Source organism: Arthrobotrys flagrans (assembly GCF_004000055.1).
Source record: "Arthrobotrys flagrans strain CBS H-5679 chromosome Unknown unitig_0, whole genome shotgun sequence".
Lineage (NCBI taxonomy): Eukaryota > Fungi > Ascomycota > Orbiliomycetes > Orbiliales > Orbiliaceae > Arthrobotrys > Arthrobotrys flagrans.
The window spans coordinates 2,855,365-2,867,867 of NW_027137550.1; the positions used below are offsets into that span (position 1 = coordinate 2,855,365).

At 49.4% G+C, this 12,503-nt stretch overlaps 1 protein-coding gene across 2 annotated transcripts; it reads right to left on the reverse strand.

Moving 5' to 3' along the window:
• Positions 1–404: 404 nt before the first annotated feature.
• DFL_003886 (uncharacterized protein) lies at positions 405–8,826 on the reverse strand (the record flags this gene model as incomplete). Of its 2 annotated transcripts, none has more annotated exons than XM_067632885.1 (6): positions 405–685; positions 759–2,855; positions 2,910–3,548; positions 3,599–4,289; positions 4,354–8,675; positions 8,802–8,826. In XM_067632885.1, the coding sequence occupies 6 exons, from the start codon at positions 8,824–8,826 to the stop codon at positions 405–407; spliced, it is 8,055 nt and encodes a 2,684-aa protein (XP_067491110.1). The 2 variants fall into 2 exon arrangements, with proteins under 2 accessions (XP_067491110.1, XP_067491111.1); XM_067632886.1 differs by having other exon boundaries at positions 405–688.
• Between the last annotated feature and the right edge of the window lie 3,677 nt (positions 8,827–12,503).

Sequence of the window (12,503 nt, forward strand, 5' to 3'; positions counted from 1 at the left end):
GCAATCATCAATGTTGTCAGAGAATAGTACGATAATAGGCGGACCTTTTCCGTGATCGCGGAGTAATTTAATTTCTTCATCTTGGAGATCCATATTTATCAGGAGTAGAGATATATTATTTTGACAGAGGCTAATCACATGATATAATTGAGTCTGAAGTTTTTGCGAAAAGAAATCAGTTCGCGCGAGTAAATTAATGGAGTGTGTAAAAATGCAACAAAGCCAACGCGGTACAAAGACAGAATTAATTCATTTCATGAAAAAGCAGCGCTGAAAAAACATGGGAGAACATGAACGGAAAAAAGTATAAGTCGTAAATCAAGTAAAAAACAAGAGCCCTCCCTCATTATGCATTAAGCGTAGAAGATAACGATCCTAAGACAAACAAACATATCAAAAAATCCTTATTTCGCAGCAGCAGCAGCCTGCTCGCTCGCTGTCGTCTTGTTCTTGCCCCTTCCGAACAATCCGCTGAAAAATCTGCCGGCACTTCCAAACCACGAAAAGAAAAAGATATGCAAAAACGCTTGCGCAATGCGACGATTCTTGCTCTGGCTCGTTACAATGGTAGGCGCTCTGGACGTGGTAGGCCTAACATCATCCCCGGCTGTCGGAGCAGCCAAACCACCACTCTCGCCAGTTGCCTCCTCCGCTTCCACATTTCGATCTTTTTGATTAGAAGACACTACTAAGCATATAAATGGCAACATTAAGTACTACAACTGCAACTGTGGCTTTGGCAATAAAAGGATACTTACCTCCTTGTCCTTCTGGCGTGGCGTTAGTGGGCCCAGAAGATGCCGATTTGTCTTTGCTGGATTCGCCTTCCGTAACGATGGTAGATGGACCACCAGGGATGTCGGCTGCGGAAAGCAAAGGCATGCTCTTGCGGTTGTCGAGTTCGCGGTATTCAGTCGCTCCTTGAGGCGTGGACTCGACTTCGCGGGTGACGGTAGTATTATTGAGATTGGAGAAGTAGTTTGGTCGGGTTTCGTCTCCAGTTGGCGAGGATGGACGGGAGCTAAGTCTGTGCAAAAGATCCTTGACGTGGTTTTGACGGGATGGGCTGCCTGGGGCTTGGGGAACTTCCACGGACTGGCGTGGAGTCTCGACAATGTTAGCGTGTGCGGCAGCGATCGGCGCCACTACGGGTTCTTTATGTTCAAGCGAAACAACAGGCTCTGGCTTGCTCTCAACAGGCACTTCCTTGCTCTCGACAGGCTCTGACTTCTTGCTCTCAACAGACAAAACCTCCTTTGGAACTTCCTTCTCTACCTTCTTTCCATTCATAACAACATAAGCCCCAGCGGTTCCAGCTCCCAGGACACCAGCTCCGACAGCTGCCCCGAGAAGAATATCACTAGTACTAATACCCTCTTCCTTCCCTTCCTCCTTGTTTTCTTGAACCTCTTTAGTTATTTCTTTGCTTTCAATCTTGTTTTCCTTGTTCTGTTCTTCCAATTTAACCTCCTCTTGCAAGTTGTTACTTTCAGCCACTGGTGCTTCGACAGCCACTGGTGCTTCGACAACCACTGGTGCTTCGACAACTGGTTCTTCGACAGCCGCTGATGGTTCAACAGCGGTTGATGACTCGACGTTGACAATATCGGCCAAAGTCTTTGGTGGTACAATTGGTGGTACTTCGGATGCGGCCTCGGATTCCTTCTGCGCTTCTTCGGCAAGTAGTTTCTCAGAAGCTTCTAACTCTCTAGCCAATTCATCAGAAAAGACGAGCCCTTCACCACTGCCAGCTGGCGGAAGTTCAAGGAGCTGCTCGCTCTCAACATGTCCTGGTTGAGTGGACAAGACAGTGGCATTCTCGACAACCACCGGCGCAATTTCCTGAGCAACCGCCTCAGGAACTACTGCCTCAGTTCCGGCTGGAGCGGATTCCAAGATTGGGGTTTCCTTTGGAGCCTCGATGGGTTCGACTTCGTGCTTAGCAGCTTCGTGAACAGCGAGAGCCACGGCTCCGGCACCAACCACGGCAGCGCCAGCAGCAAGAGCCGGGACTAAGTTCGATTCATCGACCTTCTCCTTAGCAGCAGGAGCTTCTGGTTCCTTGACAGGCTCCTCAATTGGGGCTTCCAGTTCCTTGACAGGCTCCTCAATTGGGGCTTCCAGTTCCTTGACAGGTTCTGCGACGGGAGCTTCTAGTTCCTTGACAGGCTCCTCAATTGGGGCTTCCAGTTCCTCGACGGGCTCCTCAATTGGGGCTTCCAGTTCCTTGACAGGTTCTGCGACGGGAGCTTCTGGTTCCTCGACTGGCTCCTCAATTGGCTCTTCAGCTTTGGCGGCTGGCTCGACAACGGGTGATACTTCTTCAACCTTGGCTGGCTCCTCGGTTGCTTCGGGCTCTTCGATGCTCCTTTCGAGAGTGCGCTGTTGTGGTTCCTCGACTACGGCCTCGGGCACAGGTTGTACAGATTCGCTCTCGACGATCGCTTCGGGTTCAGCAATTGGCTCGTTAGAAACTGGCTCTGGAGCTGGCTGGCTCTCAACGGCTGGCTCGGCCTCCCTGGTTTCGAGAATTTCAGAAACCTTTGGAATATCCTCCTTCGGTTTTTGAAGTTCGTCCTGGTCGACCTCAACGTCGCCAATCAGAGTTGGGACACTGGTGGCAGTGGCAACATCAAAGTCGGCCGCCTTCTCTTCACCAGCTGGCTGTGGCTCTCCCTCATCGAGCTGAGCGGTAACACCGGAGGGAGTTGCTTCAGCAAGCTTAGGTTCGAGAGTGTCAGACGAAATGGCCTCGAGCGACTCGGTATGTAAGGTTTCTTCTTTGGACTCGGACTCGGTGGGTTCGGGTGCGGTAACGGCGGGGGCTTCGGCGACCGGCTCCTGGACTTTTTCTTCTATATCGATGTGAGCTAGTGATAATAAACCATTGGCCTCCTGTTTCCACTTACCTGGCTCTACCGGCTCTGGAGAGGGCTTGACTTCGGGTTCCTCGACCGCAGCTGGAGTTTCGACCTCCCTGACGGCTTCCTCGGTTTCATCCTTGGAAAGTAATTCTGCGGCGACAGTGCTAGCTCTGAGAACTGCGGCACCACCGATGACGGCTTCGGCGATGTGAGATTCCTCCTTCTTGTCTTCAGTAGATTCTTGAGCAATTGGCTCCTCGACAGCGGCAACGGTAGGCTCGGGTACGCTTGAAAACTGCTCATAGCTAACGACGGGCTGTTCATGAACCTCTTCCTTCTGCTCTTCCTGAACGGCCTCCTCGTGGACTGGCTCGACAACTGTGAGGGCAATTTCAGGAACATTTGGGACTTCCTTGGGCTCCTCAGTAACGGGTTCCGCAGTTGGTTCGCTCTCGGCCTCGACTGTAGTGGCCTGGGGTTCTGGAACTACTTTTTCAGTTACAGCGGGAACCGCTTCAGATTCCAATGGTTTGGCGGGCTCTTCAGTCGAAATAACTACGGGGACCTCGATGGTTGACGATCCTTCAGCAATAACTTCTTCCTTCGGCTCCTCTAGGGTGGCGACGACTGGTTCGCTTTCCGCGACTGGTCCTTTGTCATGAACAGGCTCTGCAACTGGGGTTTCTATTCCAGTTAGAAAATTTCTATCAATGTGAATTTGAAATACCGCTTACCTTCTACTGGCTCAACAGCCTTTTCAACAACCGGAGCAACATCTTCCTTGGTTTCTTCGGTGGTGGGCTGCTCGAGAGTAGCTTCTTGGACGATCTCGGTTGGGATAGTCTCTGGCTCAACTGGCTCGGAAGTCGGAGCAGATTCGTTCTTGCTCTCAGACTCAGTGGCGGTTGGCAAAACTTCGGGTTTAGTATCCTCAGCAGTTGTGGCCTCAGGTTCAGCGACGGTCTCAAAAGCCTGAACAGGTTCTTCCTTTTCGAGGACCGCGGGTTCCTCTTCCTTCTCGACGGCGGGGTGGGAATCCTCTGGTTTGCTGTCAGCTTCAACTAGTTCCTCTGACTTGCTTTCAACAACTGGTTCCTCTGGCTTGCTTTCAACAACTAGTTCTGAGGCTTCAGTCGGCTGCTCCTGCTGGGCTGTTGGCTCAACGACTGTTTCTTCTTTAGCTTCGCTCGTCAATGGTTCGTCCTTTGGTGCTTCCACCGGAGCTGGTTCATCTTCTTTTGTGGCCTCTGTCGAGATTGGCTCATCCTTTGCGACATCTGGAGCAGCTACGGCAGGCTCTTCTGTTTTGGTGGCTTCCTCAACTGGGGCGGCGACAGGTTCTTCTGTATCAACTTTCGCGGGAACTTCTTCGGTCAACTCGGTTGCTAGTTCTTCAGCCTTAGTCTCAGGTTCGACAACGGCAGGCTACAATTGTTCGTATTAGTATCTTTTCTATGACGATTGTGACTTTGGAATCGGGTTTCCATACCTGTTCAACCGGCTTCTCTGGCTCCTCTGACGAGGCTGGAACTTCCTTGGCCTCAGGAGTGGCCTCGGGCTCGGAGACAACTGCAGCTACGGCCGTGGCTTCGGGGGTACCCTCTTCTTTAGCTTCTGGGATAGCTTCTTTTTGTTCAACGACTTCCTCTACTGCGGGAGCAGATGTAGGTGCGGTGGTCTCCTGAGCTTGAACTTCAGGCTCAGACTCCTTAACTGGGGCCTCTTCCTTCAATTCAGCAACAGGCTCCTCGGACTTGGTCTCTACAGGGGCCTCAACCGATTGTGGTTCACTTTCCGCAACTTCAGCTTTGTCGGCCAAAGGCTCCTTGACTAGTACTTCCTCAGTAGCTAGTTCTTGTGCGACTGGCTCTTCGGATGGTTTCGATGGCTCCGATTCGGCAACAGTTGGTTCAGAAACGACTGTGCTGTCTTCCGTCTCTGGGTTTTCTCCGACAACAGCTACTGGGGCGTCGACTTGTGGGGTAACAGCTTCCTTAACATAAGTGTCTGGAAGTACTGGCTCCTCGGTCTTAGGTTCGGCATCTAGGACAGTCACACTAGTTTGTTCAGGTTCTGTGGTGGCTGGCTCAACTGGTTTATCTTCCTTCGGTTCAGGTTCTTCAGTGGCAGATTTTTCAGCCTCAACAGTAGCTGGCGTATCTTCTTGAGTAACTGGAACCACAATTGTGCTGGTGGCTTCCTCCGTTGGAACCTCTTTATCGGCAGGCGTTGGCTCCTCGTTCGCATCGGTCTTTTCGACGCTGCTATGAGTTTCTTCCACGACTGGTGCAGTTGAGGTTTCCTTCTCCACGGGCGTCTCATCCTCTTGTTTCTCCGCAGTAGATGCTTCCTCCTTAACTTCAGGAGTTTCGACAGGAGCAAGGGCTTCTTCAACGGCTGGAACACCTGCCTTTTCAGTAGCGACTGGTTCTGGCTCTTGTTCCGCTTCGGCTGGGGTTTCTTTATTGTCGACTGCAGGCGATTCATCCTTGACTTCGTCAGTCACAGGAGCAACAATTGCGCTTGATGCCTCTGGTTCTGCTTCTTTTGGAGCCTCCTTTTCTTCAGTAGTTGGCTCACTGACTTCAGAAGTTTCGGGAACATCGACGGTAGGAGCAGCTTCCTGGACTGGGGTTTCAACTATTTCAGGCTTATCCTCGGTCTTCTCGGCTTCTTCTACGGCGGCGAGAATTGGAGCATCTTCAGTGGAGACAGGGGCCTCAAATGGCATGCTATCCTCATCCAAGGTCGCCTTTTGGCTGGTTTCCTCAGTGCGAGTCTCCTCCTGGACCTGTGGTGCCTCTTCATGTTCCTGGGCTTTCTCAGGCTCGGCTTCAGTTGGCTTAGCAGCCTCTTCTTCCTTATGGCTTTCGACAACCAGAGCAGGGACGGCCTCCTCTTCTTTGATGTCCTGGGCAGACTCGCTCTTCTCCAAAGTCTCTGGCTCAGAAGCTACTACAGCTGGAGCAGCTTCTGGTTCATCCTCCTTGACGGTCTTGCTCTCAGTATCCTCGACCGTTGGCCCCTCTGCAACTGGTTCTTTCGGTGCGGCTGTAGCAACGTCAGCCGTGGTGGCAGGAACCTCAGTTTCGATCCGTTCGATGGGCAATTCAGGCGCCTTCTCACTTGCAACAGTCTCTAGTGTCTCCGGGGCAGCAGTAATTGTGTTTTCAGATTCCGTGACATCCTTGACTTCTTCTACTGTGGGTTCGTAGGCGACCTCTGCAGGTGTCTCGTCTTCCTTGGCGGCGACTGGTTCAGTTGTAGTGGATTCCGTGACTTCGGCCTTCGATGGTACTACTAAAGCCTCGGGTTCCGTTTCCTTTTCTTCGGCCTTTTCTTCAGAGACTGCGTGTTCTGTTGCAACGACGGCTGGGGCGGCTGGAGCTTCGGTTTCGGTGGACTCTTGAATCCTCTCCTCCTCTTTGGTTGGCTCGATGACCGCTGGCTCAACGGCAGCTGGCTCAACGATAGCTGATTCAACTACGGTAGGTTCGTCGACCACAGCCTTCGCGGAGACATCTTCCTCGATCTCCGGCTTGCTGCTTTCCAGAACTGGTTCCTCAACCGGCGTTGGCTCGACGGTCTTTTCAGCTGCTGGAACCTCTGGAGTTTCTTCCTTCTCCTCGGTGACCGGAACGACAACAGTACTCGAAGCTTCAGCTTCAACCGGCTTGTCGTCTTCCTTAGCAGGTGTTTCTTCGACAACTTGAGGACCAGAAGGTGTCTCGGCATGGGCTTCTTCTTCCTTCTTCTCCTCCTCAGTTACTGGAACAACAACGGTACTGGATTCTGCAGCGGGCTCTTCGGTCTTGGTAGCGGGTTCTTCGACGGTTTCGGCTGTGGCTAGAGCATCCAATGTCTTTTCCTGTGCGGGTTCTTCGACAGTAGCGGGTGGAGCTTCGACCTTAGCTTCTTCTGTCTCAGTTGGGGCTACTGGCTTGGTTTCTGGATCCTCTGGCTTGGTTTCTTCTACAATAGCTGCTGTTGCAACTTCTGCAGTTAGGACTAGGGCTGGGGATTCGTCGTGTTCCTTCTCCTCCTTGGTTTCTACTGGAGTAGGTTCCTCGACTTTGGTTTCTGGAGTTTCAGGTACCTCTGCGGTAGGCGGAACTACGACATCTTCCTTCTCCTCCTTAGTTTCTGTTGGAATAGGTTCCTCGACCTTGGCCTCGGATACCTCTGCGGCGGGCGGAACAACGGTGTCGTCCTTCTCCTCCTTGGTTTCTACCGGAGTAGGTTCCTCGACCTTGCTTTCTGGGACCTCGGATACCTCTGCGGTAGGTGGAACCACAGCATCGTCCTTCTCCTCCTTAGTTTCTACTACAGAAGGCTCGACAATAGCATCCTGAGCAGCGGCTGGTGTTTCTGTAATCTCTTTTTCTCCGGATTCAGGGGTAGCGGATGGGATGGTAGCTTCCGGCTCGACGGGTTCTGATTCCTCGACAACGGTGGCAGGCGGCTCGACAGTTTCAGAGGGGGTAACATTTGCTCGGGGCTCGGGGACCTCGTCTTTCTCCTCAGAAACTGGGGTAGGCGCTGTAGTTTCGGCTTCCACTGGTTTCGATTCTTCAATTACAAGTTCCGGAGCTGCCGATGTCGAAGTAACTGGTTCTTCATCTTTGAGTTCCTTTTCTGCTGTAACGGTAGGTGGTTCAACGATAGCAGCGGGTACAGCCTCCTGGGATTCGGGGACTGCATCCTTTTCTTCGGAAACTGGAGCGGAAGTCGTAACTGCAGGCTCCGCTACAACCTCATCCTTTGATTCTTCTGTTGGAATCGGCGACTCTACAGGTGTCTCCGGGACATGTGTGATAGCGGCCAGCGTTTCTTCAGTCTCGGGAAGGTCCAACGAAATATGCGTCTCCACAGTTTGTGGATCAGCCTTAGCTTCTGCAATTTCGTCTTCTTTTGCGGACGTTGGTACAGATTCTTCAACAGATATCGATGGAACCTCGTCTTCAGTTGGGTTTGTGGGGATCGAGATCTCAAGTTCTGGGGGAGTCACCACCGGGGCGGTTTCTTTTGTTTCTTCCACCACCACCACCGGTGTGCTTTCTACAACATCCGGTATTGTGCCTGTGCTAGCAACCGTCTCTGGGACCGGTTCTGCCTCTGTAGGAGCGCTCTCATCTGTCGGTTCCGGACTCGATGCCTCAGCAGAACCCTCTGCTAAAGCTGCTGCTTCGGCTTCGGCCTTCTGTCGTGCCTTTCTTGCCTTCTTCTTGGCCTTCTGCTTCTGTGATTTACTTAACGGCGACGTAGGCGTTTCTCCACCGACAGCCGGTGATGTTGCTGCCGATTCCGAAGGTGTAGTCTGTTCGAGAACAGGTGTGGCTGCTAACTCCACTGGAGTTTCATTAACCGTTGAAACCTCTTCCCTCGGTACCCCAGCGTCGGGTATCGAAATTCCTAACGGATCTGCTGCAGCAGTAGCAAAATTATTATCACCCAATCCAGCCGTCTGTGGCGGTGTATCCACCAAACTCTTCGATGATAACGCCGGCGAGGCGGCGGCAGCAGTAAGGTTTAATGGTGCGGGAGATGAAGGTCTAAGTAAGCTGGGAGCTTGTACACCAGCATGATCTTCGGCTGATAAGAGGTTCAGATTTGTGGAATTTGTATCCGGGATTGGGTCATTTGGTGGGGTGGCCGGACCCGTAGGTCCCGGTGTAAGGGCTCTTTCGGATTTAGAGGGGTCTGTGGGGGTCGGGTGGAACAAGGGTATGGTTGTTCCTTCTATGGATTTTCCAGCGAGGCCGTTTTCGATAGCTGGGATATCGGAGGGGTTGGTGACGGTGGAGGAGAGATCTAAGAAAATTTCATGTTGTCAGCCTATTATGTGTGATATAACAGTTACTGATATTTGACATTTTTATATCATATCATTTGAATCCATAATGTCAGTAGCAGCAGAGCAAATACAAGTAATCATACCTTGGGGAGCAGCTTCGGTGGCCATTTTTCTAGTTTTTAAAAATTAAACAAAAAAAAACAGACAAGGGTTCTTTGTGTAAAAAAAAAGGACGGGTGGTGAGAATAATGTTGGCAAGTTCTATGGAGATATTGATCCTATTGAAAGAGATTTTTTGAAAACGAAGAACCTCTAACTCGTGGTTTTTTCGTCTGGAAGAATCGATATCAGAATTCTTTCCAGGGATCAAAAAAATTTTGATTTTTTTCCTGCGCGTTCCCGTGTGGAAGTTAGCGAGGCGATGACCTTGGTGGAGCCACTCTCGGCTCGGGAAGCTGTTCTGGTGGTCCTGGAATCAGGTGCAACGGTACTGACCTTTTTTTTTCCGATGATGGTGATGGAAAAGAAGTTGGAGACTTTTGCAGTTTCCTGTCTAAAATCTCTGTATTCTGGTAGATTCCGATTCTGGCCTATCGGGATTGTAGTTTAGAGTAGAAGCTTCGAGAGGGGAGATTGGTGATGTTGATGTTTCTTTCCGCGGGGGTGTTGGATATAAACGATGTCTTCAACACTGGAAAGCCTTTAATTGGATATTGCTTTTGTCTTTCTTTCGAAGCTCTTCTTCCTCTATTCGGATATCACAGAACAAAGAAGAAGAAGAAGAATCAATTGTCAACTTTCAAGCTCCAGAGGTGAATAGGAAAAGAAAAGAGGAAAAAAACAAAGTGGGGAAAAAAAAGAGAATTTTGATTTTACACCTCAAGGCAGAGGGACAGCAAGATGAGGCAATGACAGGCCAAAATCAAATCAACTCAACTGAGGGGTAAGACTAAGGAAAGGTAAGGAATCATACCAACCGTTTTGAAAAAAATAAAAAAATTGTTTTCTATCTATCAAAATCCTCTTTCAATGCAATGCAGTGCAGTGCAGGCAAGGAAGACAGGCTAATGCACAGTTGATATCGCGTATGGGATGGGTGTGTGAGTGAACAGCGAATCAACCGACCAGGTTTCCTACAAGCTGCTTTCGAAATTTCCTCGAGCTCTCGTTTTTCTGATTCAGCAAACACCAAGGGGAAGGATGATACTAGAATTAGGTAAGAAGCTAGAGGATTTCTTGCTTCCTTGATATGTGGAGATACTCAAATTATGCAATAGGAATAGGTACGGGGAAGCAAAAATGCAAATGCGAGATACTGCAAGCTTCTGTTTCTATCAATGCAATTTACAAAGCTTCAACAAAAGATTATATTGCACGATTCAAAGAGAGACAGTGCAAAAAAGATAAACCACAAAAGAAAATCGGTTTTTTCCACTCAGCTTGATAAAAAGTATTATCGATTACACTTCGAAGTCGGAATGTAATTGATGATGACGGATGACAAGAATTCCGTCCCAACGTTGCTCGCTATCCGTTTCCGTACGGCGTATAGCGTCGACAGAGATCCAGGCGGTTTTGGCGTGATGGTCTGCTGGTACTCGGTAGGTACCTGCTCCCGTATATCAAAAAATGGGGTAGCTTGTTATTAATGTCGGTCGGAGGGTTTGCCAGCAAAGCAAATGCAGGCTTAGGGTCCCCAGGACAAAACGAGAGCTATAGAAGAAAGGGCCTTCCCGTATCTCGGTCCAATCGTTCGATAGACCAAAAAAAAAAAAAGGCAAAAAACTGTCTGATTCGTTGGCAAAGAAGAGGTATTTTCTCCCTACTCTGTACTTCCACTGTTTCCTCCCAGGCGATTTGGAAACAGGAAGTAATTGAAAAGAAAGAGAGAAAAAAGGGAAAAAGAGAGCAATTAGAGTTAGGTAAATTGAAAGAGGAGGAGAGGAGGGGCAATGGACACCTCATCGGTCGTGCTTCCAGGGTTATATCCAAAATTTTCTTCTTCCCTCTTATCCATTGCAAGCCCAGAACCCCTCTTCCACCTCATTGAAGCCATTCAGCCCATATGCGCGAATCACACAGCTCCTACCCATACGCGACAAGCACAAATTCGCAAGAGTTCCTTTTTTCTTTTTTTCTTTCCCAGCAGGAAAGACGTAATTTGGCACGATAAAAAAGAAAATAACACTGTGTGGGATCACGAGAGGGTCGGCTGGTTAGGTAGCTAAGGTTTTTTCTCCTGCTAGTTGGCTCCCAATTTCTGGGGTTTCCCTCCAAGCTTCATGAGATCTCAACTTATTCCTCACATTTGACAGGAAACAAAGATCATATGAAGTTACAAAAAAAAAAAACAAAGAAGGGCTCCACGCCGACTGGAATTCTGGAGAACGTACAGTAGTACTTTTGTACTAAACCCTTTTTTTTTCGTCCGAACATGTTATGTATATGTACATGTCAACGACGTATCTACAACCGCACCGATGCGCCCAAACGATACCTATCAACCATGTCCCACCTCGAGGTCTTTTATCAAGCCGCTAGTCTAACCTCGATGGTGTCTAGCGCAAAGAAACCCTCACAGCAGCGGTCGTTCGTTTATCAACTCAGAAAAATGGAGTAAAAGCGACAGGGGGGGAGCTCGGGACCCACACCGTACTTTCCCTCCTGCATTCCAATTCGACAATCCAGGGACGTCTTTCCTGCGGCAAGACGCGACAGAGTGGGTCCCCAAGTCAAAAGAGTTCGTACTGTGTTCTGCTAACTCGTGAACTCTGGAAGTTCATCCCTCGGCCTTCTCGCTCGCACACACCCTCGTTACTTGAAGATGCACATCTTGATATCATTTGTTCAGCCATCTGGATTTTTTGTGGATTGCGATTGTGCATGATGTCTCGAATACATTTACTATCATTCGTCAAAGGGAGAAAAGAAACGCAAGATAGCATCTCTTCTTAAGTGTACTTTCATATCTACAAGCGGATAGGTTATATCCGAGCCATCCCACACCCCATCGCATTGCATCGCAGGATCTCGCGAGGATTGCAAGCTAGGGAAAAGATGGCTGGATAAAGTACCCATTTGCTCATCGGGCCAATTCAACAAAAGTGGGGTAACACTGCCCTCTTTCCCCACGTGAAGTTCTACCCTCAATTCCGAAATAAATAAATAAATAAAAAATATTATCTCAAGCTTCGAGTTGTGCAAGGGAGAAAAGGATCTCGCTCGATAGAAGTCTTCACGCGCCTCGATTTTGTATTTGCATTTCTGCGATTCGATCTAGTAAACGCAGGGTCGTGGGAAGAACAATTTCCCCATCGACATGAAATATGGTGTATTCATTTTTCTTTCTGAAGATCTTTCTTCCTCCCACAAATCGAGCTAGCTATAGCATACGGCCCATGCGATTCGAAGCATCAGAGCTCTCCGACATTCCTGCCTGCTTGTTGTAGAACACTGTCTCGTGGACACGCCCGCCTTACAAGACTAAGCTGCATTGAATATTAGTGCGTAGTGCATAACCGACATTACGTTCTGTAGATAATAGCTTCAGCGAGCTTGCTCCTCTCACTTACTAAAAACCAAGGATCACTTTCGTAATTGTCGCGCACTAATGAAATTGAGACGGAAAATTCTGAAGGAAAAACCTTGGTCAGTTCTGGCATGTTGATGATCCGACTATGGTATCAGTTTAAGTTTCGAAGTACCGATTTCAAGCTATTAGGAATCAAAATCCCCTCGATTGGACCGACGGGTTCGTATTTACTGCCGGTATCTGGGAGCTCGCGTGCCCATAGATCTGTTTTGCGACAGGTCGAATTTTTTTTTTTATAGTGCCGTCAACCGAC